The sequence below is a fragment of the Dermacentor albipictus genome, chromosome 1 (assembly GCF_038994185.2).
Source record: "Dermacentor albipictus isolate Rhodes 1998 colony chromosome 1, USDA_Dalb.pri_finalv2, whole genome shotgun sequence".
NCBI lineage: Eukaryota > Metazoa > Arthropoda > Arachnida > Ixodida > Ixodidae > Dermacentor > Dermacentor albipictus.
In genome coordinates this window covers 265,836,555-265,858,623 of record NC_091821.1, presented here as the reverse complement: position 1 = coordinate 265,858,623, position 22,069 = coordinate 265,836,555, and the positions used below count along the sequence as shown (strand labels likewise).

Genomic DNA, 22,069 nt, shown 5'->3' with positions numbered 1-22,069 from the left:
TGTAGGTAGGCAGCTCAATGTACCCTAAGAGACCCGTGTATGTGAATGCTCACTGTTGCCATATAGTTCGTCGCCAATGTATAACGTATTGTCTGAACCTCATGCGGTGACTGATTGCTGTTTAATTTTGCTGTTATGTCACTTGGTTATGGTCGCAGTGTTATGTTTTTAGAATATTGCGGCCTGGTCGGTTGCACTGGGAAGCAGTCTCTCGAAGTAAGCATTCGCTCCTGCAGCCTGCACAGCGACATAGACTCCCAATTTTCATGCACCGTGATTCGTGCTCCCCGTTCGCGCTTTCTTGCTGCAGCAATGGGCATATTGTGCCTCTGGCCTTTCTCGGCCGCGATTAGGCATGAACGGAGACCAGCATACGTGCTTACATAGTCCGATGCGTATGAAGTTGATAGCTACATGGGTGGAAAGGCCCGCAAAAGTAGCTGATGGAGGCGATGCCCACGAAAGCGACTTGTCCATAGCGAGACAATGTGAGACACCAAGTGTGAGCCACACATTAGCGGCCCCCGAAAGAAAAGAAACGTGCAGGTTGGAAAGGAGTGAACGGCTAAAATCTGGGGTAGCCCATGTCGCTGTGTAGGCTGCGGCAGCAGATGCCTGCGTCTCCCGATTGCTTCGCAATGCAATTTGGGCATTTTTAACGGCGACTGTCGCTGCAAATAAGTGGCACACTCTGTCCAATATGCTTCCGCTGCTGGTTCTTGCTCGTTAACCTGACCACCACGTGCGACGACGACGGTGAGCCGTTTACGAGCTCGCGTCAATGATTCCAGCGTATCTCGACATGCAAATTTTATTTCTGCTATTGCACGAGGATGTACACTGCTTGTCTTCTGCCAATAAAGTCGCGCGTTCTGTTCACTCACTTGTGGCTTGTTTGTATGGGCGTCAGTAGAGGCTCTTGGCAATTAGAACGCACCAGCTAAGCGGCAGCGAAGGCATTGAGGCATGCCGCATAGCCTGCAGGGCAAGCACGGCACGTACCAGCGTACGCGACCGGCAAAAAACGGCCATATTGAATTTTGCGCTAAAAAAAAAAAGTTTGCACTTCCGCTTCCGGATTGAGCAACGTCATCTGGCGTCCCCGAAAGTTAGTTCCATGCGCTGCCGCTGCTTATTTTCGAACCACTGCCAAAGGTACAGTTCCCCTTCTCTAAAGTTGTTCTTTATTCTATGTGCTTGGTGCGCGTTTTGCTTTATGTGGGAACGACGACGCTCTCGAAGGGGAGCGAAGCAGCAAGATGGCAGCGATGGCGACGTCTTCGAGAGATGCGTACTTCAAGCATCGGTCGCGAACCCGCACCTCGAACTGGGGCGATGTGGAGACGTACCAGCTCATTGAGCTGTGGCAGTCGTTCCGCTACGATCTGCAGCAGACGAAAAAGCGCCGGCCCATCTTCGAGCAGATGAGTCGACTAATGCACGGGCTGGGCTTCAAGAGAGACGCTAACGAGATACAGGGGAGAATTACAAACCTCGCCTATTTGTACAGGTCAGTCCCTCATGAGACGGCCGCTGCGTCGGACCTCTGATCGCGGCGTCGTTTTACGGACCGGCCGCGCGAGCCGATCATTCCTTGACCTGACCCGTACGCGTCCCTCTTTCCCCTGAATGTCACCTGTCATATTCTTGGCTCTGTTTCAAAGAAGTTTGGTCTCATCTTCACCACAGTTTCATTTTTCTTGATCCCTTGTGCAGTTTTGACCTTGGCCCGGAATTAGGAAATTGTAGTATGCAGAAACTGCTCCTTTCGAGTCAGTTTACGGAAACACCGCAGAAAGTGCAGTTTTATGAACGATGCCCTTGTTTTCTTTATTGCGTTTCGCACCAATTTGAGTTGTTCCATTTTTGATGCGTTCGATCCATGGCGGATTCGAGTGGAACTTGCGCGCTTCGCAGCGCTATTTGATTGACTTTTTTTTTGTGAGATCGTGCTGCTGATTGTGAAATTGTTTTGCTCCGCCGTACGTCTACTGTCGCTTGCTTGCCAAGGCAGGAACTCTTGTGCAAATATCATCAGCGAGAAATTTATCTAATTTCGTGGAAAAGTTTTGCCAAGTGTTACTCTACTTAACGGACGCTGAGTGAAAGTAGCAGACATAGTACGTTATGACTCAGTGTGCGTCTGTCGTACTGTTTGTAGATCGTTGTAGGCGAACGGAAGTTTACCTTGCGCATTTTGTTTTGATTACGTCTTGAAGCAGTAGCGCCTGTTTGCACGAATTAACCTTCAAGCATATTCCTGAAAACCGAGTCTACGCTAATTACTATATTCAAGTAACCTTACGGACTTAGGCGATGTGAAGCTTTTGAATTTTGTATCAGTAAATCAAACTGGTTGCGATTTTCGGCACTTAATTAGAGCATGACTGCGACAAACGAAAACCATGCATTCGCCGTGAACAATTTTGCAATTGACATTACCATAACCTGGCGCAAACTGCTGATATTTTCACCTAGGCAGTGAGCCGATGTACCACTGCTGCCGTTCCCTACCAGTTGCTACATTTACAATTCATTTAAAGTGTTCGGGTCTCAGGGTCGTAAGAATTCCTTGCGTGCCATTCAATTCCATTCTTGTCATCCAACGCACACGGGCGACCAGCCACAGTGATAACGTAGGCAGAACACCGCTCGAATCACTTACGAAGCACGAAAACTCGCAAATAATCGGAATAAAATCGTTACGTTAACGCGGTACCACTCTCGTCTTGAGCGCGCCCAAAGCCCCAACATGCCCCAACTTCCGCAGCACCGACTCGATTACCGTCACTATCATCATCATCAACTCGTGTAGTGTAGCACTTGCCCGAATGCGATTGTAGAGTCCTATTCCCGTCACACTCATTGATAATGTAACTTGAACTTTCCACTTACCTCGTTTTTCATTCATATATCGGGTGATATATAAACGGTTATACCCGATATTGTAATTGACATTAAGAGGAAAAAAAATGGAGCTGGGCAGGTCATGTAATGCGCAGGGTAGATAACCGGTGGACCATTAGGGTTTCAGAATGGGTGCCAAGAGAATGGAAGCACAGTTGAGGACGGCAGAAGTCTAGGTGGGGCGATGAAATTAGGAAATTTGCGGGCACTAGTTGGAATCGGTTGGCGCAGGACAGTGGTAATTTGAGATCACAGGGAGAAGCCTTCATCTTGCAGTGTACATAAAATAGACTGATGACGATCATAATAATTCATAGCACTGTGATAATTTATATATTTGCGTTTTTCACCTTTTTTCTGAGCGTCATCAACTCTATTTTTTTAATGTGCACTTACTTGAGTACATCTACTCGTGTTTGTACCCCATCAGATGTTGCAGCATTTTTCTGTCTTAATCACCTTTCTTCCATTGAGTTAGGTGTGCTTTATACTTTGTCCCAGAGTGTTTCCTGCAGTGAGACACTAAGTTGCTTGAAATCTTGATGAGTTTTCAAATGCAGCCCATGGCCAAATATTCTCCTGCATAAAAGTGAATCTGGTTATAATGACCCTGAATAAGGTGTGAGCAATCATGCTCAGTGCAACAACAATTTTATTTTTGCTTAAAAGCACATCTCGTATTTCTTGCTTGCAAATCTTTATCCTAACACCAGCACGTAGATTTTCTTGAGCTCGTTGAGAAAAGGAGCTTACAGGCATATTTATGAGCATAAAAAGATCAACTGATAATTTATTTCTCTCAGGAGCACATATGTTAAAATATTTACAAAAGACTTCACGCAGGGTAGTTAACAGCATACAATTACAGCACAGGCAATATTGACCAAGTGCACAAAAATACTATAAATCCCGATCAAGAGCACTCAAGATATTCAGCTGAAATAAAAGTGAGAGAAATTCTTGCATACATACAGATGCTAGTTCCCTATTGCAACTGTTTTTACTGTTTTTGGAAGAAAACTAGCACTCCGGTCAAAGTTCGTAGTTTCTATGGCAGCATAATATGCCTTACAGGCTACTTCGCACTTCGTCTGCTTTCTTGGTGCTCTGTTGTAGAAAACATTTGCAGCATAACTTTGCATGCCTTCGTGTATGAATTCTTCATAATACCCTTAACACATTGATGCTGCAATTCCTTGCTCCGTAAAGGGCAGCATCAGCCATCTATCCCATTCCTGTGACATGGTGCTTCTCAGCTTTCGCCTTACATTTGTTATCCTTAAGTATGTCAGTTTGTGCAAGCTACTTATTATATGAATTGTGCAAAAGATTTGGATTGCCACAAGCCCATATTTTTTCTTTGAATTGAACCAGTTGTAGGTGGTCATTGTAGTAGCTTTCTTGAGGCTGGTTTGAAAATCCAGGAGCCACATCTCATTGTGTAACATGTCAGGACCTAGTTGAAAGAAACTTGCAGTGAAAGCTAATTCTTCGTCTTCCATAGAAGGGTGTGGAAATCTCTGCATGGCACCCGTGAGCCTCTCATGGATCCCTTGAGTAGAGGGCTTCAGCATAGTAAAAACAAAAAAAGCAACACAGAGTGCTTTCACTTAACTCATGTGAAATGACTTGTCTGCACAATGCAGGTGCATCCAAACCAAATGTGTTCTTGTGTACTTCACCCAGCACTGAATAGTTTGGTCTCATCACTTTTTTGTACCCTTTCTCCTTTCCTTTGTGTGCAGAGTAGCAGGCCAGAGCATACAAGCTCTGTCCAACCTCTCTGCCTTTCCTATAATACATTCTTTCTCTTTCTCAACACCAAGCAATTTCCTTGGACTTTATCTCTTTCTTACCATGGGGTTGGATTAAACTTGACCTTTATGGCAAAATTCAAACTGAACCTGCTGAGCAGCTAAATGGCAGGGAAAGGACTTAATGGCTTGCATAAAATAATGGAAGGCATATAAAGAGTTGCATTGCAGCTCGCAAGTGTCATCCATGAGCTACATACGGTCTCAACATGTCGTCCCACCCAGGTGATAACAGGGGTATCTGCCCCCCACCCCCCTTCCTCCACTTCCCTCCCTCTAATGCGTGCACACCTCTTAGCATTCAAGTGATCGTAGTCGCTTGAATCAGGCATGAGAGCCTACAGACTAATCTTTTATTTATAGATACCTATCTAAAATTTCATGGGCCACTTTCTTCTTTGATAAAGCATAACAAATGTCGAAATGTTACCTGAATGAATACCAATAAGGTGTTTGTCCTTAGGGTGGATGACCCTGTATACATAGATCTTGTTGGAAACATAACTTCCGTGCAGCTTTTGTGCTATAATATACCACTGGACTCTTCCACTAAGGTAGTGGCCGGGAACAGGAACTTTTTACATTGCTTGCAGAAGGCCTTTTCAGTGTCAGTCCAAACAAGACAGAAAATGTAGAGTTATATCTCATCCACAAGTTTAATGCACTGCAACCAACATGCATAAATATTTTAAAGGAAGCTCTTGAATCCATTCGCTATACAAATGACGCAAATATAACCAGTAGTCCTTAACGTTTTTATTTTTATTTTATTATTTATTTTATTTTAGTTATAGTTGTTATCTTCTTTGAAGGTAGTACACCTGGTCAGGCCAGGACTGATCATAACCTCCACACCAAATTTGTTCCTTTCATTTACATGTATATTCCTCTTTACCTTCACACAAGGTGCATATTACTAATTACCCAGTGTAATCTTTTTTTTTTCAAATTTATTTCGAACTTTTTTTTTCATTAAATTTTTTTTCACTCTTAGTATTTTGTCAGCGTCTTTCTTCTTTGTTTTTTTTTTTAAATCTCCTGATGGTATGTGCGTGCATGCTCTTTGCTTCCAGTTCCCACTTACAACATTGCTAAAACTCGGTTTCTTTGACTTGGTTCCCTTCTCTTCGTTCCCACCTCTCTTTTTCTTTTTTTTCTTTTTTTTTCTTTTTTCACTATTCAGTGATTATATGCATAGTTCCTGCTTTAGAAAACTGAGCACACTGTATTCACAGCACCTGCTTATAAGCATAAATTATTTTCCATTTCCGACCTTTATCTCCACTTCTTGAAAGGTGTTACCCTTTCACCTGTTACCCTTTCTATCACCACCCTGAACGTCCCTTTATCACTCCCCACCCCATTTTTTTTCTCGAGTACTTTGACTTTAGTTACCCCACAATAGGCACTTGCTTACTATCCTCCACCTCCCCCATTGAGGGTAAGGGAGAGTGAGTTATGTGTGCATAAAAACTCTACTACAGTCTTAAAACAGTTGCACCCTTTGATGTGTATACCTGTCCCATAACATTAATCGTCATCTGCCTTCTTGCGTTTCCTTTCTTAAATAGGCTAACAAGAGTGCTATGTCACACTGATAACGCACATGCCGTTCGTTGGAAGTGCCGGGCTCGAAGCATTAAAGAAAGGAAATGTGGGCAAGACAAATTAAGATTATTGTTGTGGGTCTAGATACTTCCCAAAGGGCGCAAACTTTTTTAAGATTGTAAGTAAAGCAGTTTCTGCCCTGATGAAGACAAGAACCCATATCGAAACTTGGCTCCAGCAACACTCCTTGTTTGACCACTGCTCATCTTTTCAGGGCTACGTGCCTTTCTTTTTCCCCTAAATTGCAGTTGTAAGCTTATAGGCTTTAATTCTGTTCACTGAAAACTTTTTTCATGCATTTGGCCAGGTCAATGTGCTGTTTTTAAATCTGTGAATCTGCTGTACAGCATGAACTTCTTGGTTTGCAGGCGTGAAGGCAAGCTTCGACTTGAGAACCCATTGCGAACCCCTTGGAAGTTCTGGGACAATGTGCACAAAGTACTTCACGGTGAACCACCACGTCGTACACCTATTCAGGCACGCCAGATTTTACCAAGTATGTCACTTTTTACTATATTTGCACGATTCTACCACGCCACTGATTGTAACTCACAGTTATATTACCACCCAAATATCCAAAAAAATAACTTGGTGCCGATTCTACCACAAATGTCAAGTAACAAAATCTAAATCGATGCGTACCAATGTGGCGACAGGTGAAGCATATCGGCTGGTCGTCCACAGTTCTCCACTCAGTCGGGTTGCGATAATGCGGAGAGAAGCGTCGGGGTAGAGACAAAATAGTAGAAGGGCGTTCATTGGCTGTGGGGTTGGTGACAGCACAGATGGAATGTGTTCAAGTTCCTGGCCAACGATGGCTTGTACGAGCGAAAGTTGTGGGCGCCATTGCATCCAGTTCTTCATTGAACAATTCGCACCATGTCCTCTGATGGCGACGCATGCTGCTGTGCGGGCTCATCTTCACACGTCGACGTTGCGGCAGTATTGGGAAGTCTGGTGAATGGTTGCAGGACACATTGGTTTTTGGCCTGCCTGAATTGTTGGCACTCTTTGATGATAGCATCAACAGTAGAGCAGGTTTTGCACATGAGCAGATTAACGGCGTCGTCAGCAGTTCCCTTCAGCACGTGCCCGACCTTCTCAGCTTCTGTCATGCTGTGATCAGCTTTATGACAAAGCGCCAGCATGTCGTGGATGTATGAGACATAGGACTCCATGGGGGATTAGGTATGGGAGGCCACTTCCTGCTTTGTGGCAATTTTACGGCCGGCTGGTTTGCCAAACAACCCTGTCAACTTCTCTTTGCGTTGGTCCCAGCTGGTTAGCTCCTCTTCGTGGTTTTCGTACCACACCTTTGCCATGCCTCTTGGGTAGAACAACAGGTTAGCTAGCATTAGCGTTGGGTCCCATCTGTTGATTCCGCTCATGCGTTCGTACATAGCCACCCACTTTTCGACGTCGGCGCCATCGGTCCCACAGAAAGTTCCAGGATCCTTGGGTTGCACAACCACAACCGAAGGTGACAGTGACGTAGCTGGCGACGGTGACATTGGAGGCGGCAACGGCGTTGATCTCATGTGCTCACCGTCATTCATGGTGGGGATGGTGATGTGACATCCACTGCAGAGCTCCGTTTCCAGCTGTGGTACCCAGCACCTCCCACCAATATGTTACGGGGATGTTGGGAGTATAGACAGACTGTATTTACAATATATATATATATATATACAAGCAGAGTCAATGTAGTTAAGATGGCTGACCAGCAACAACATGCAGCAGCGAGCGTCTCGCTATCTTCTTCTCTTTTTATCCTTCCGTAACAATATTATGGAACATACAAAGGCACACAGACATGCACACAGACACGCACACAGCAGAATCTTAGCAGCTAGACGCTATCAGAGTCCGACGACACCTCCTTTTCACTGTCTACTGACCACAGAAAGTCATGTTCAGTTCAATTTAATGCACTAGCAATGTCACACTTCTGGAGGCCCGTGCAACCATCGTCTGCAGGAGTACATTCCATGCACCATTGACCCACCTTGTGATGTCTCTGAGCTTCACTTTCTTAAGACAAGCCATTCGATGGCATTGTGGCTAACTACCGTGCATGGAGCTTTTTTTTTTTTAAGTAAGAGTCGGTTTCATTCTTTAGCTTGAGTAAAATTAGTTATGATTGTAACGCGTATGCCAATTTGAACGCACCTTTTATTTAAAAGAAGTGCGCATTACAATCATGTCAATACGGTAATCTCTTTTTGTTGTAGTTGCATGTGACCTCTGCTTTTTTCATTTTTAAAATAAATTTAGGTAACTGCACTTCAAGGAACAGAAAGGCCTTCGATGGTGCTAGACAACACATGGCACTTATATTTCTTACTTGATAAAAAGCCGTATTTCGATATGTGTATGAGAATTGTTTGTTTATTTTGAATGGTAGACTAGTGTTTCTGCAGCTGCACAGAGCAAGCTTTGAGATATGTTAATCTTTTATGGAAAAATTTGCTTGGTGGCAGTTTATGAAAAACTGACTTGAAAGTTTATTGGTTGCGATTAAAGTACTTTTCTGTTTTTGATTCCGACTGTCTTCTGTGTTGTGTTTGTAGGTCCATGCATTTTCAGCCATTATAATTGCCACATATTAATTCTTTAGAATTTTGGGCCCTGAAAAGGAAAAAGTATGCTGTCTAGGACTGGTCTGTTCATCTGATGTCAAGCACGAGAGACATAGCCAAGGAAAGCCCACAAATGCCACCAGTCCAAAATGTGTAACCTGTGTCTTTTCTGCATTTAGGGCTCTTCTTTTTCTTATGGGCAGGCAGCAGGTGTACCCACACTCGTATACTATTTGACTTTGTTAACTGTAGAGCAACCACACACTAGAAAATTTGCTTGTTGCATGATCTTACAGCAGTAATTAGGTTGTTGGGCAGGACTTCACACATTGCCCCAACTTTCCAATGGCACTATGAACTTCAGAGAAAAGCTTTGCTATGATTAATTGCCAGATATTTAGATATCAGGTTTTTAGTATATACAGAAAACTCCTATTGTAATGAAGCCATTGGGAGAGGTGGTGAACCTTGATATAATCTGTATTTTGCAATTGCAGAGAGGGCCTAACAGAACCATTATGATGCAGGAAGTGCTCATCAAAAGCACAGGAACTTGCAAATGATATATATTGAAACAAAGCCATGGTTCATAGTGACAATGTGGCAGTGGTGAAATTATACCAATGCCTGTGAGCAGTTGCCTCATCTGCTGGTTATCATTACGTGGTAATTTGTCCTGAAGACCTTTTGCCATATGTGACAGAGTGGCCTTCGCAGGGATTTTTGCCTGATCTACAGATTGACATGAAAAGGTGCTGCACTGAACATTCTTTTGTGTACTTTTGTACACTGTGCACTTTGCCTACAGAGTGGAGCCTGGTACTACTACACATTGAATAACCCACGGTCTAACACCCCTGTCATGCACATCGTCAAAATTGGTGTCGCTTTGAGCGAGTGTCACTCTTTGTTAGTGTCATTCGAAAGCTGCCACACGAGAAGGTGTAATACGAGGGCGATTCAGAAAGTAATGCCTCCAAGCCCACTACTTTACCAATAATACTGCAAACATTTTGAACTCTTTATCATTAATGCACTGATGTTTAAGCTACAGATTGTCACTCGCCTCACCTTCCTATTTCTTCTCGTTCCATGAGTAATCGAGCAATCCATGACATCCAGTGGTGACGTCCGGTTCAAACAGCAGGCTGTAATTGAATTTCTGACTGCAGAAGATTGTGCACCCATCAACATTCATCCTTGTCTGATGGCAGTTTACAAGGATGCTTGTGTTGATGTCAGCATTGTACGGAAGTGGGTAAGAACTATGAAAGACCTTAATCCAGCCGCATCAAATCTCCAGGATCAGCACCGAAGTGGATGGCCCGCAACGGCCACTGATGAGGATCATCAACATCAGGTGGACAAGTTGATTTGGGGCAATCGCAGGATGAAGCAACACGAGACTGCAACAACACTCGCCATTTCCATTGGTTCAATGAACCACATCATTAAGGACCTCCTGCGTTACAACAAGTTTTGCGCTTGTTGGGTACCACAGCAAATGACAACTGACATGAAAGAGTCGAGGAAGTGCACCCAACAAGCGCAAATCTTCTTGTAACGCAGGAGGTCCTTAATGATGTGGTTCGCTGAACCAATGGAAACAGCTAGTGTCGTTGCGATCCCATGTTGCTCGATCCTGCGATTGCCCCAAATCAACTCGTCCACCTGACGTTGATGATCCTTATCAGAGGCCGTTGCGGGCCATCCACTTCCGTGCTGACCCTGGAGATTTGATGCGGCTGGATTAAGGTCTTTCATAGTCCTTACCCATCTCCGCACAGTGCTGACATCAACACAGGCATCCCTGTAAACTGCAGCCAGACGGCGATGAATGTTGATGGGTGCACAACCTTTTGCAGTAAGAAATTTAATTGCAACATGCTGTTTCAACCGGACGCCACCACTGGATGCCATGCATTGCTTGATTACTCTGGAACGAGAAGAGATAAAAAGGGGAGGCAAGTGACATTCTATTGCTTAAACATTAGTGCATTAATGATAAAGAGTTCAAAATGTTTGCAGTACTATTCGCAAAGTAATGAGCAACATGAGAAGGTGAGAGCAGGTGCCATCGTTTTAACAAGTGTACTTGTCTTTTTCAAGGCGACATATGCTTTCCTTAGCACAGTATATATAGGTACGCTTCTTCTAAAGGAGAGAGAGGGTACGGCAGGTGGGCAAGGTAACTCCCGAGGGTGTGTTAGCGGTGAGGATGTAATATTGAAAAGAAAGATACGTGCTGTCGAACGGAAATTTGACTGTAGTATGTAAAGTTTAAGTTCATCAATGTTATGACCTGGTTGGTTGAAATGCTCGGCGGTGGCATTAGGAAGATTTCTAGCTCTGTCCGCACGATGTCTGTTTAACCTGATGTTCATTGATTGTCCTGTTTCACCGAGGTATTGTTTCTTACAGAAGGAACACTCAAGCATATAAATTACAATGGAACTAGTACAAATAAAGCTAGTTTTCACCTCGTGTGTATAGCTGTTTGCAGTGCTTTTAATTTTAATGTCACTTTGAAGGTGCTTGCATGCTTTGCACCTGGAGGGAGAACATGCTTTTAGTATGGAGGTATGATGTTGGCTAACTTCATACCCCCATAATAAAAGCATGTTCTCGCCCAGGTGCAAAGCATGCAAGCACCTTCAAAGTGACATTAAAATTAAAAGCACTGCAAATAGCTACACACACGAGGTGAAAACTAGCTTTACTTGTACTAGTTCCATTGTAATTTATATGCTTGAGTGTTCCTTCTGTAAGAAACAATACCTCGGTGAAACAGGACAATCAATGAACATCAGGTTAAACAGACATCGTGCGGACACAGCTAAAAATCTTGCCAAACCCTTCGCCAAGCATTTCAACCAACCAGGTCATAACTTTGATGAACTTAAACTCCACATACTACAGCCAAATTTCCATTCTGCACGAGACAGAAAATATAGAGATAATACCTCATCAATAAATTCAAGACATTGCAACTAATAAGCATAAACATTTCAAAGGGAGCTTTAGAATTTATTTGCTATGTTAAACTTCAACCTATAGGCAACAACACTTGGTTATTTTTCATTGAGTTGCTGAGCTTCTTTTTGTTTTCTTTTATTTATTTATTTTTTGATAATTGGGTTGTCAATCATATTCCAACCTCCGTTTTTTTTTTTTCAGTCATTCCTTTCGTTTTTTTTATTTATATATTTATCCCTTTTTTTCCAGGAGCACCATTTTCTGCCACTACTTTTATTCTCTCTTTCAGTGAGACCATAGTTCACTGACCTCTAGCGGAGCACATATCACCCCTATTCCTGTCGTCCAGGCTGCTTCCATGAAAAGAGAAACCTACAATGGCGCGTCAACTGGCTGACACATGGCGCAGCCTCCTATTCCTCCACTGATTTTCGATAGCGCATTATCTTTCTTTTCAATTCTACACTGTCGCCACTAACATACCCTCAGGAGTTACCTCGCCCACTCGCCTTACCTTCTCCCTCTTTAAAAGAACCTTGCCTATATATACTGTGCCGAGGAGAGCATATGTCACCTGGAAAAAGACAAGTCCGCTTCTTGAAACGTTAGGTCCTGTTCTCACCTTGTTCTTGAGTTGCTCATTGTCTTGAATTTCTATCTCTCGCATTCCCAGTGTTTTCCCTGGATTGGCAAATTAGTGGGCTTGAAGGAATTACTTTCTTAATCACCCTCGTATGACACTCACTGCAGAGTCCACTTGATGTTGAGTTAGTTGGTGGTGGTGGACTAAAGGAGGTGGACTCACTGGTGAGTCCACTTGAACGCGCTTCACTTCATCTAGCCCCCGCGAGGTGTGTACACTTGATAAAATCAGTTATACAAGTGTTAACAGAACAGCTAAAAAATTAAGAGGCTGGTATTTTTGTGCAAGTACTATTCTGTTTGCATTTATTTCAAGCAAGAAAAAGAAATGTTTTGCACTTCCTGTTCTCAATTTCAGTGGCCTTCCCTGTCATGTTTTGCCTTGCATGATGAAAATTATCTTGCATGAGATGCTACTATGCCAGCAGTTTCTCTGAATACCATTTAAGATGTTTTTCATAATAGCAAAAGCAGCATTAGTGACCGCTTTCCAAATACAGTAATTATTCTAAGTGCTTTTTTGTAACACCCAATTGTAGTTACCATGAATTCCATATGACAGTTTGTTTTGCTGTGTAGCACAGAGCAGCCAAAATGGTGCTCACTGAAGTGAAGGGCACTTCCTCAGATTGATACTAAATTTCACAGCCTGACTAGGGCATAAAATGCATCGAATGCAGATGGAACCATGAAAAACTTCAAAGATATCAATGTATCAGATAAAGTTATCTTTTTTTTATATTGCGGGGTTTACTGAAACTTTGGTATCTAGGAATCTTGAGTATAAGGGGATTTCTTTTCTGTGTTATGTTAAATGTCATAGCTAGATGTTTAGACTGCTAAATTTGAACCTTCCAGCACAAATTGTATGTCTGTTATGCCTAGAATTAATTATGCCTGTGAAATTCTAGTGATGAGTGCAATTTTCCAGTTCGCTTGGCTGTAACATTATTCATACCGTGTGTCTTCAGGAGGGCTTCTATATAGGCTACCTTCTGTGCAACAGGAGGGACGTCCTGCAGTTTCGGCCTTTTCCTCCTGCTTTTTCATCCAGAGCCTGTGTCCTTACCAAATACAGAGGCACGGATGATACCACCTGACACCACACTGACGGTGGTCAACGTTCCTCTACCTGATGTTTCCGTTGTCAAAGTAGAAAAACCAAGTGTGCCTGAGAGCACTTCAGCTGGGGATGGCCGGAAGAGTCCTCCAGATGAATCGACTGCAGCCAATGAAGCCTGGACAGACCATTCTGCAGCCTGTAAGAGAATGCCCAATCTTAGTCATGATTCTACTCATCCCACCCTCTTTTCACCTCTACAATCTTTGATGGAATGGCAACACAATAAGTGAAGCAATTTGTACCAAGTTTGAGTATTTGAAGGGAGAACATATTCTACAAGGATCAAGAGAGTACTGGCAATAAATAGGCTTCTGCTTGTTGACATTCACTTTACATGGAGCAGGGTTCATACCTAAATGAGTTCACAGCATTCTCCCTAGAAAGTACTCCCTGCACTTTCAGGAGAGGTAAATGCAGCAAATGCATTGCAAAATTGGCAAGTCTACGATACTGTCTATCATATTCCTCACTGGGTTACACTGCTTTTTAGATGGCAGGGCCCCATGTTAGAGGTAAAGGTTAAAATAATGGCCTTTAAATTATTTTGTTGTTTCTGTATTACAGAGGTGCATCATAGCTGTAACTGCTTTTACACCAAAAACATCCTAATTTACTGTATTGCGGTGAAAATTTCTCAGAAAGACGATGTAGTGTCACAAAGGGAAGTAGTGATCACAGAAGAGGTAAGCATACAGAGTGTGCAAGGTATTTGAGAGCATGACTTTAAATCACCATAGACATTAACATTTTCATTCTATCTGTTTAGAGGCTTAACATTGTCTTCACCAACTCCTCTGTCACCTATCTATCACATCAAGTACAAATGCAGCACAAGTGAAGCTGCATGCAGTCTTAGTTGATTTACATGCACAGTGACTTAGATCCTTTGTTTTCGAAGTGAGACGCAGCAGCTCATACCCATTTGTAATCTGTGAAAAAGAAAAAAATTAGCACTGCCTGTAGTCAGACACCATTCAGGCAGTTGAGCTTCCTCAGCAAGTGGCAGCCACTTATGCATAACTGCGAGTCGGCCTAGTTGGAACATATTCATATTGATACTTTTTGTGCGCAAACAAACAGGGACGAAGAATAGGGGCAACACAAGGACGAGCACAAGGACACAGTCCTTGTGCTGCCCCTATTCTTCGTCCCTGTTTGTTTGCGCACAAAAAGCCACTTATAATTGAGAATGCTGACAAGCCATTAATGGCCATTGCTGAGCAGTTTCAGGTCGCAGTCAATAGTTGGGCTCTCTGTGCACGAGATCATTAGGGGCCACCCCTAAGTAAAGGATTTGCTTCCTCTCGCAACGCCTGTGCAACCCAAGTGTGGCTGGCCGTGAACTGCAGTCACGACACTCTGAATGTGGAGTCCTAGTTCCCAGTTTTTAAACCTGCTACTCGGCTATGTATAGGGGGCAACATGAGAGGGAGGCTGAAATCCATGCAATGCAAAGGCTCTCCATAAAGCTGCTGTGCGAGCATTTTCTAACATCAAAAAGTGCCATCTGATCTAAGCATACAGCCATTATAGAAGACAAATTGAGCTACTTATTGATACTGAAGATGGTTTTATTAAAATCTTAGAAAACAGCAATAAAAGAAACAAAGTAAGGCATTTGAAACAAATATATTAAATTTTAAAAGGGTCTTAACTTTGGCTTTTTGGTATGGCTTCATTACAGCAAACAGCATGAAAAATAATGTGACAAGAAAGAACAACTGGACAAGCGCAAATATATACATATACCTCTCCTGGTATGCGTGTATATTCGTGCTCGCAAAAATAAATGCAATTGTCGCCTTCTCCAATTGTTCTTTCTTGTCAATGAGTTTTTGTACTGTTTTCTGTTACGGATATTGACTCTTCTCTGAAATATTGTTACTATTCCTGAAGTAATGATTACCTCAAATACCTTTCACACTCGGTAGATTTTTTTGAAAAGAACATTATTGTGTGAAAGAGTAGCCGAGGCCATCTCGATGAGGTAATTAGGGGAAATTATTCTGCGATAGCTTGGGCAGAACCTATCATGCATGTTTTTTTAACTGTTGACCCTGTATAGTTGAACACTAACATTCTTTGCTTTTCATTTACTGCACTAATGTTCATAACTTTTGTATGCATCAGAAAAAAGTGTGCTCACTAGTTTTTGTGTAGTGCCTTATAAAGTGCTTCAATACTTTTTGATAAATCTAAATGAGCGCTCTCCACAAACAGAAAATAAAGTAGGGCTGTTGATGTTTCAGTACTTTAGATGTGAATCCCTGCAAGTGCAACCATTTTGCTCAGCTTGTACATGCCACATGTTCAGCAGCAGTCATGTTAGCCATTTGATTGGAAAATGGTGCAAAGGTGCTATAGTGGTTCTTTTCTCTTCCCTTGTTTTTTTTCTCACTGAGAGTACCCATCTTGTGTTTCTTTGCAGCCATAGTGAATGGGGAGCATTCAGAAGAAGATGAAGAAGGCAGCGACAGCTATCCCCATGCATCCCTGCACTTCCCATCTGAATGTCCGTGTGACATTCTCAAAATTGTGGCTGAGCAACAGCGGCTCATGGCACTGCAGATTCTCAACGAGGAGGAGATTCGTCATGAAGAGAGAGTTCGCATTGTGCTGGAGATGGAGAACCGGCTGAAGCAGGAGCACAACAATTTCAAGCTAGCACTCATTGATAGACTCAACAAAGGCTTCACTCAGATCCTAATGGCACTGAAATCTTCCACTACATCTTAGGGGCCCTGGTGGTCGCATTGTTGGGAGGGGTGCTGCCTTTTTTTTTTATTGCAGCATGGGAGACTGGCCTGCTTCAGCAGTGCTTCTTGCCCAGAGCAACTGCCTGGAAGCAGTTTGGCGTTGCATTATTATGCAGTTTTACCGTATTATGCAATTTATAAGCCTTTAAGCAACTAGTTCTATTCTAATACCATAGATACTCTAAGCCGGGAGCAGGCTTATTTCAGTGCTACAGACGCACTTGTTTATGTCTGCATCAAAGTGTGATGTGGTGTTAGCAAGCTTAGGCACAGCTGAAGATGCAAGACTTGTGTAGGCATTCAAGAATTCAGGGCTGGCTTGGCAAGATCAAACATGATTGCTTCATTTTCAAAACTGTGATAAAGAATATTGTTGGACTCAGCTTTTTTGGCTCATTTCAGAGCAACATGAGCTCAGGCATGACTGTTCACTCCAGGATTAGGTGTCTGGGACATGGAATATAGAGCAATCAAACAAAACCATCTCCCTAGGTGGAATGTAGAACTGTCTTGTTTGTATCTCCGAGCCTGCCCAGGTAGCATTTGGTCATGCACATTTCTTAACTGTATAGGTTAGGCTAGGTTTTACGAATAGGATGTGTAGTACATAATACTGCTATTCTTAGGGCCCGAAAATCTGTGAGATTCTGTGGCAGTTTTCATTGCCATACTTGGTGTCTTGAAAAGCCTTATTTCTCATGAGGGAACTCATGTTGACAAGGGTCAACACAGTAATGACATTTGTGGCCCTTTTGTGTATGTTCCCTCTGTGCTTTATGCTGCATGCAGCCTGTGCATCAGTCCAACTTGATTCTGTGTCACATTGCAGACTTGTATTAGTTCATTTGTCCTAAGGGAGTGAAGTCACTTTTTTTGTTGTATGTGCTTGTTGTATGTACCTTTGCTCTGCAAAAATTTTTGTATGTGTAGGCAGCTGAAACTTCAAAAGCGTCATTATGCTCACTTTGAGCTTCACAACTTGTTAAGTGTGGTGAGAAGTCCACCACGTAGTACGCTGTGGTTTTTAATTTTTCTGGGTTTCACTACTGTGGTTGTTGTGCCCCATAAAAGTGTGGCTTATGTGTATTCCAATTTGAGGTACAGTTGAACTTCATTATAATGAAGTTGCATCCAAGATGAAAATACCTTTTTTATGTCTGGTATTCGTTATAAGCACATATTTTTTACGCTAAAGTTGGCAAGAAAATTTTAAGTTTACTTTACCATATTCAATATTTTGTTATATCCGTGTTATATTGAGGTTCATCTGTACTCATCAGCGGTCTGTGAAGATGAGAGTTCACACTTGAACACTGAAATTTTTTTAGTTTTTTACACTTGAAGCATTATGGATGTGCCAGTTGTTTTATTAATTTTGCACATTGTGCTTGGTGGCTTTTGTATGTACCATAGAAAATGTCAATCATGGCTCTGGTTTTTATATGGGTGTGTTCTGTGTACTAACTCGAACAAAGCCTCCCGGTTCATCCGCCCTGATTCCTCTTTGGTACTGGTTGTTGGTGTAGTTGATAATGCTGGTAAGCTTTTATCCCTGCAATTCATAACCTAAGATTTCGGGCCCTAGTCATGTATGGCTTTGTTAATGCATACTCTGCCTCTTGTGTTGGATATGTGTGGCAACAGCAGTGTATTTAGCATATCATATGTGCAGAACTTTCTGTAATGTCTTTTGGTATTTGTATATGTTTATTTATATTAATCAGTCAATGTCTGTTAATTTGACCATAGCAGGACATGCAAAACTTGTTCAAATAATCTGAAGTTCAAATTATGGGTGGCATTTAAAACTTTTGTTGAACTAGTGATCTATTTATTTACTAGCAATGGTTTGATATTGTGGTCTCTACCTTGTTAGTTAGTGTTATATGACTAATGTTGGATGAACACAATGCGCTGCAAAGCCTGGCTGCTATTGTATGTGCAGGGGAAGAACTGCTCTGCAAGATGTATTGTTCGTCGGACTTTCATTTTGTTGAGACTCCTGTACCTCGTTGTCATCACCACTGATGCTGTCCGAAGGACCCACTTTCAGCATAAGGCAGGAAAAATTTACGCCATCTTTTTTGGCCGGTGGCTGACACAGGGGTGTGCCAATGCTGTTTTTGAAAATGAAAAGAATGCAAATCAAAGAGTTATTGTGCTGAATCGAACATGAATTGACATATTTTTATATATTTTTCAAATAATTAATGTTTTGTACTGGGCTTTCAAACCAAGCTTATCGAAATTAGCTTAAGATTCCCATGTGAGTGGGAATCTGGCAGTTTGAATGGCAGAATTGTGTGGGCTCTTCAGTTTCGGTTTTCTTTTTAGACTAAATTATCTCTTGTTGCGAAACAAAGTGCAAGGTTTTCAGAAGGATAATCTAAAAACAAGACTGATTAAATTACGCCTTTACTGTCCCTTCAAAGCGCATCTCACAATGTGATTACATTGTTGGCTCTCAGTCTACTACTTGCAATCATAGGTTACCTATCCTATAATCATGTGCTCTTTAAGTATAGGTAAAATGTGATACCCACCAGGGTGCAGGCAAATAGCATGGAAAGTACGGAGTGTGAAATGGTAGGAAAGGTTCAAGTGATGCTTTGGTTTTTGATGGCAGTGTTATTACCAGAATAAGTAAAGAGTGTTATTTAATTATGAATGAACGGGGCCTCATTAGCATGTATGAGCCATAATCACAGTGAACAGAGCTGCATGTTCTCCTTAATCCTTATGAATCAGTAAAGCACAGAAGTGGCGTCGGAGATCTTTCGTGACACCTACTAGTGCGGGACTATGTCCAGCTGCTAAATTTAGATTAAGTGGAGCATAAAATTTGGAAATATACTTGAGGGTCTTCCTATTTGTGTTTTCACAAAAGGCAAGCTGTTCAAAAGTATCAAGGGAAATTTTTTAACATTGTGCTTGAGCTATAGTGAAGAACTGCTCACCATCACTCATATGGAAGGCTGTTCGCCTTCCTACATTTGCTACTCAGCCCGGGCTGTCGCTGCCCTGCAATATTGCTGGAAAATAGAAACAGAGTTTTCACACACTCACATAAAAGTTAGGTATCAATAATTTTAACCCCCTTCCTTGACAGCTGTTATCCAAAATTGTGACGAAAAATGGCAAAATTATTTTAAGGACCCCAGTTGCCAACGTGTTTTACCTCCTAAAAAAAAAAAGTTTGCTTCTGCTTGCACTGTCCCATGAATTGTGTGCTGCCATCTAGGAAAAGCATGACTAAGCACTAAGACAATACTAGGCTTGTGCATAGCATTCCTATAAGTACTGTTGAGAAGTACTGTTGAGAAGCTAGAAGTGCTGCTGACGATTTTCAACTGCGCGTGTACCGAGTGTCGGCAGTGTCCTTGGCCATTTTTACCAGAAATCTGTGGACGAACCCAGTTCGTCCATGAAAATGCTGTACTAGCTATGCAAATGCTGATTGCAGGACATGATTTATGCGCTTTGGCAGACACAATTGTTGTGAAAAAGTAGAGTTGGCAATTGCATATTCAAAGGGCCCCTGAAACTATTTTTGTCATTCTTTATAGAGTACCGCCTGGGCATACAGAGCATCTCTCATGGAATGCTTTCTCTAAAGAACTTTGTCTGCAATATATTAACAGAGCTACAAGTGGCTAGACATTACCCTCCTCTCAAGCCGTAGCATTCCCCCTCAACGTGCATTTTGTGTGGCCATCACTATGTCTTGCCTCTTTGGGAACAATACTGAGTGGTGATGTGAGTGTTGCCTAATTCTAGTTGATTTGAACTAAGTGTGCTCCCTAAGCATGTATGGTGATGGTCGCCTCAAAATGAAGTTTACGTGCAGGGATCATGTCTTCCACGGCTTGCAGTCGCTGCAGTTTACTCTGTGCACACACTTCAAATGCAAAAGGGCGAGTGCTGTTTTACAAGCATCCTTGAGTGTAGTGTTCATACTATACAGGTTTCTCCTGCCAGAAGCAGACATCGCTGCGCTTATGTTCATTTTAGATAACCCCATACTACAGCGGTTGTAGCCACTGTAGTCTGTTTAGTCAATGTTGCATTCATTCTCACTTCTCATACCTTGTGCAGCCTCACAAGCCTACAATAGAGTTCAGCTTTTAGGTGAAACTATTCTGCTCCTTTTCTCGCTTGCACAAATGCATGTGCACAAACAACAGTTGCAGCAGATAACCCGTGTTCTCAAGCAGAAGTACACCATTGGTTTAAAGGAATGTCTACGTTCATTGCATTTGTGTTTTTATTTTTACAGGTGCACAAAATATACATTCGTACTATTAAAAAGAAGCTTAGTGGAGTGGCATGCTTGAAGTATTCCCGATCACTCCACTCTATGCAGAATGGTCAAGGGAGGGTGAAAATGTGGGAAGTGGTGCTGCTGCAACTGGTAGCAATGCAGAAGTTTAAAACCTAATTACGCAGAGCAATTATATTTTCTCCTTGATGATCACAAGCGTCCACCCTACCGACTTTATGTATTTGTACACAACTGTAAAAATCATTTTAGGGTCCCTTTAACAAAAATCTGTCAATTAACATTTTAACTTTTTACAGTACAACTTTTTTTTCTTTAGTACGCCTGTGTTCCAAGACATTCATCACCAAATTTGACACTCAGTAACTTAATTTTGTATTATATGATTTCATATGGCATGCCAGTTGATAAGATGGGCAGAGCTGATAACAGCTGCATGCCTGCTCTCGGCTGGCAAAAATGAAGAAACGACTGACTTCTTCCTTTTGCCCAGAATAAGCCATGTAACACATGCTCGTTTGTCTTTGTGTCAAGACTCTGCCTCTGAATGCAAAATTAGCTTACTCATTGTCGAGTTTGATGACGAATATGCTGGAACACACAGGCAGTCTAGAAAAACGAAATGGAATTATCTTGAAATACAGCTGTCTCCAAGTCTATATATATATATATATATATATATATATATATATATATATATATATATATACACACACACACACACACACACACACACACACACACACACACACACAATATACAGGGTGTCCCCGCTAACTTGGACCAAGATCTTAAAAATACCCAAGAGCTCTAGAGAAATCGTACCGACTGCATAGTAGCCATAGTCGTATGTACTTACGGCCAGCATTATTTTCATCACGAAGTATTACTTAATTACTTTTAATTAGAGAACTATCTAATTATTGCTAACATATCCATTATAAGGTTGCAGGGCACCTTGAATAACCTCCGAATCAAGCATTTATTTTGTGCTGAAGTGGTCCTGGTTGTTCTTTCTAAGAAAAAACAAAAGCCAGCGAAATACGAAATAGATGCGCACTCGCACGCTGCTACTCAAGCGCCTACAAGCAACCATTGAAAGATATACGGCTGCATTCTCTTATTGCCACATCGTACAAGGCTCCGCAACGCTTATCAATGCATCAGTGGCGTTTTCTCTTGATGCCGCGGCCATCACATAGCATGAATCCCTGCATCGAGCTGCCACCGCTGGTAACGTCGTGTATCCGTGGCTATTCACTTGGGAGTGCTTGAGTAGTGGCGTGCGAGCGCCTGTCTATTTCGTATTTTGGATGTTTTGCCCGCTTTTGTTTTTTCTCGGAAAAACCAACGAGGCAAAGCTTAACACGAAACAAATGCTTGAT

The 22,069-nt window shown here is 42.2% G+C and overlaps 1 protein-coding gene across 3 annotated transcripts; it reads left to right on the top strand.

Moving 5' to 3' along the window:
• Nucleotides 1–6: 6 nt before the first annotated feature.
• LOC135915564 (myb/SANT-like DNA-binding domain-containing protein 1) lies at nucleotides 7–21,345 on the top strand. Of its 3 annotated transcripts, none has more exons than XM_065448685.2 (4): nucleotides 7–1,510; nucleotides 6,698–6,825; nucleotides 13,533–13,787; nucleotides 16,078–21,345. In XM_065448685.2, the coding sequence occupies exons 1-4, from the start codon at nucleotides 1,260–1,262 to the stop codon at nucleotides 16,383–16,385; spliced, it is 942 nt and encodes a 313-aa protein (XP_065304757.1). In that variant the 5' UTR covers nucleotides 7–1,259; the 3' UTR covers nucleotides 16,386–21,345. The 3 variants fall into 3 exon arrangements, with proteins under 3 accessions (XP_065304757.1, XP_065304765.1, XP_065304761.1); XM_065448693.2 differs by having other exon boundaries at nucleotides 9–1,510; nucleotides 13,605–13,787; XM_065448689.2 differs by having other exon boundaries at nucleotides 16–1,510; nucleotides 13,581–13,787.
• The last annotated feature ends 724 nt before the right edge of the window (nucleotides 21,346–22,069 follow it).

Bases quoted from the DNA above. Each gene is read 5' to 3' on its own strand.
- LOC135915564 (XM_065448685.2), top strand. From the start codon at position 1,260: ATGGCAGCGATGGCGACGTCTTCGAGAGATGCGTACTTCAAGCATCGG. The intron at 1,511-6,697 runs GTCAGTCCCTCA...CTTGGTTTGCAG, and splicing joins AACCTCGCCTATTTGTACAG to GCGTGAAGGCAAGCTTCGAC. The intron at 13,788-16,077 runs GTAAGAGAATGC...GTTTCTTTGCAG, and splicing joins GACAGACCATTCTGCAGCCT to CCATAGTGAATGGGGAGCAT.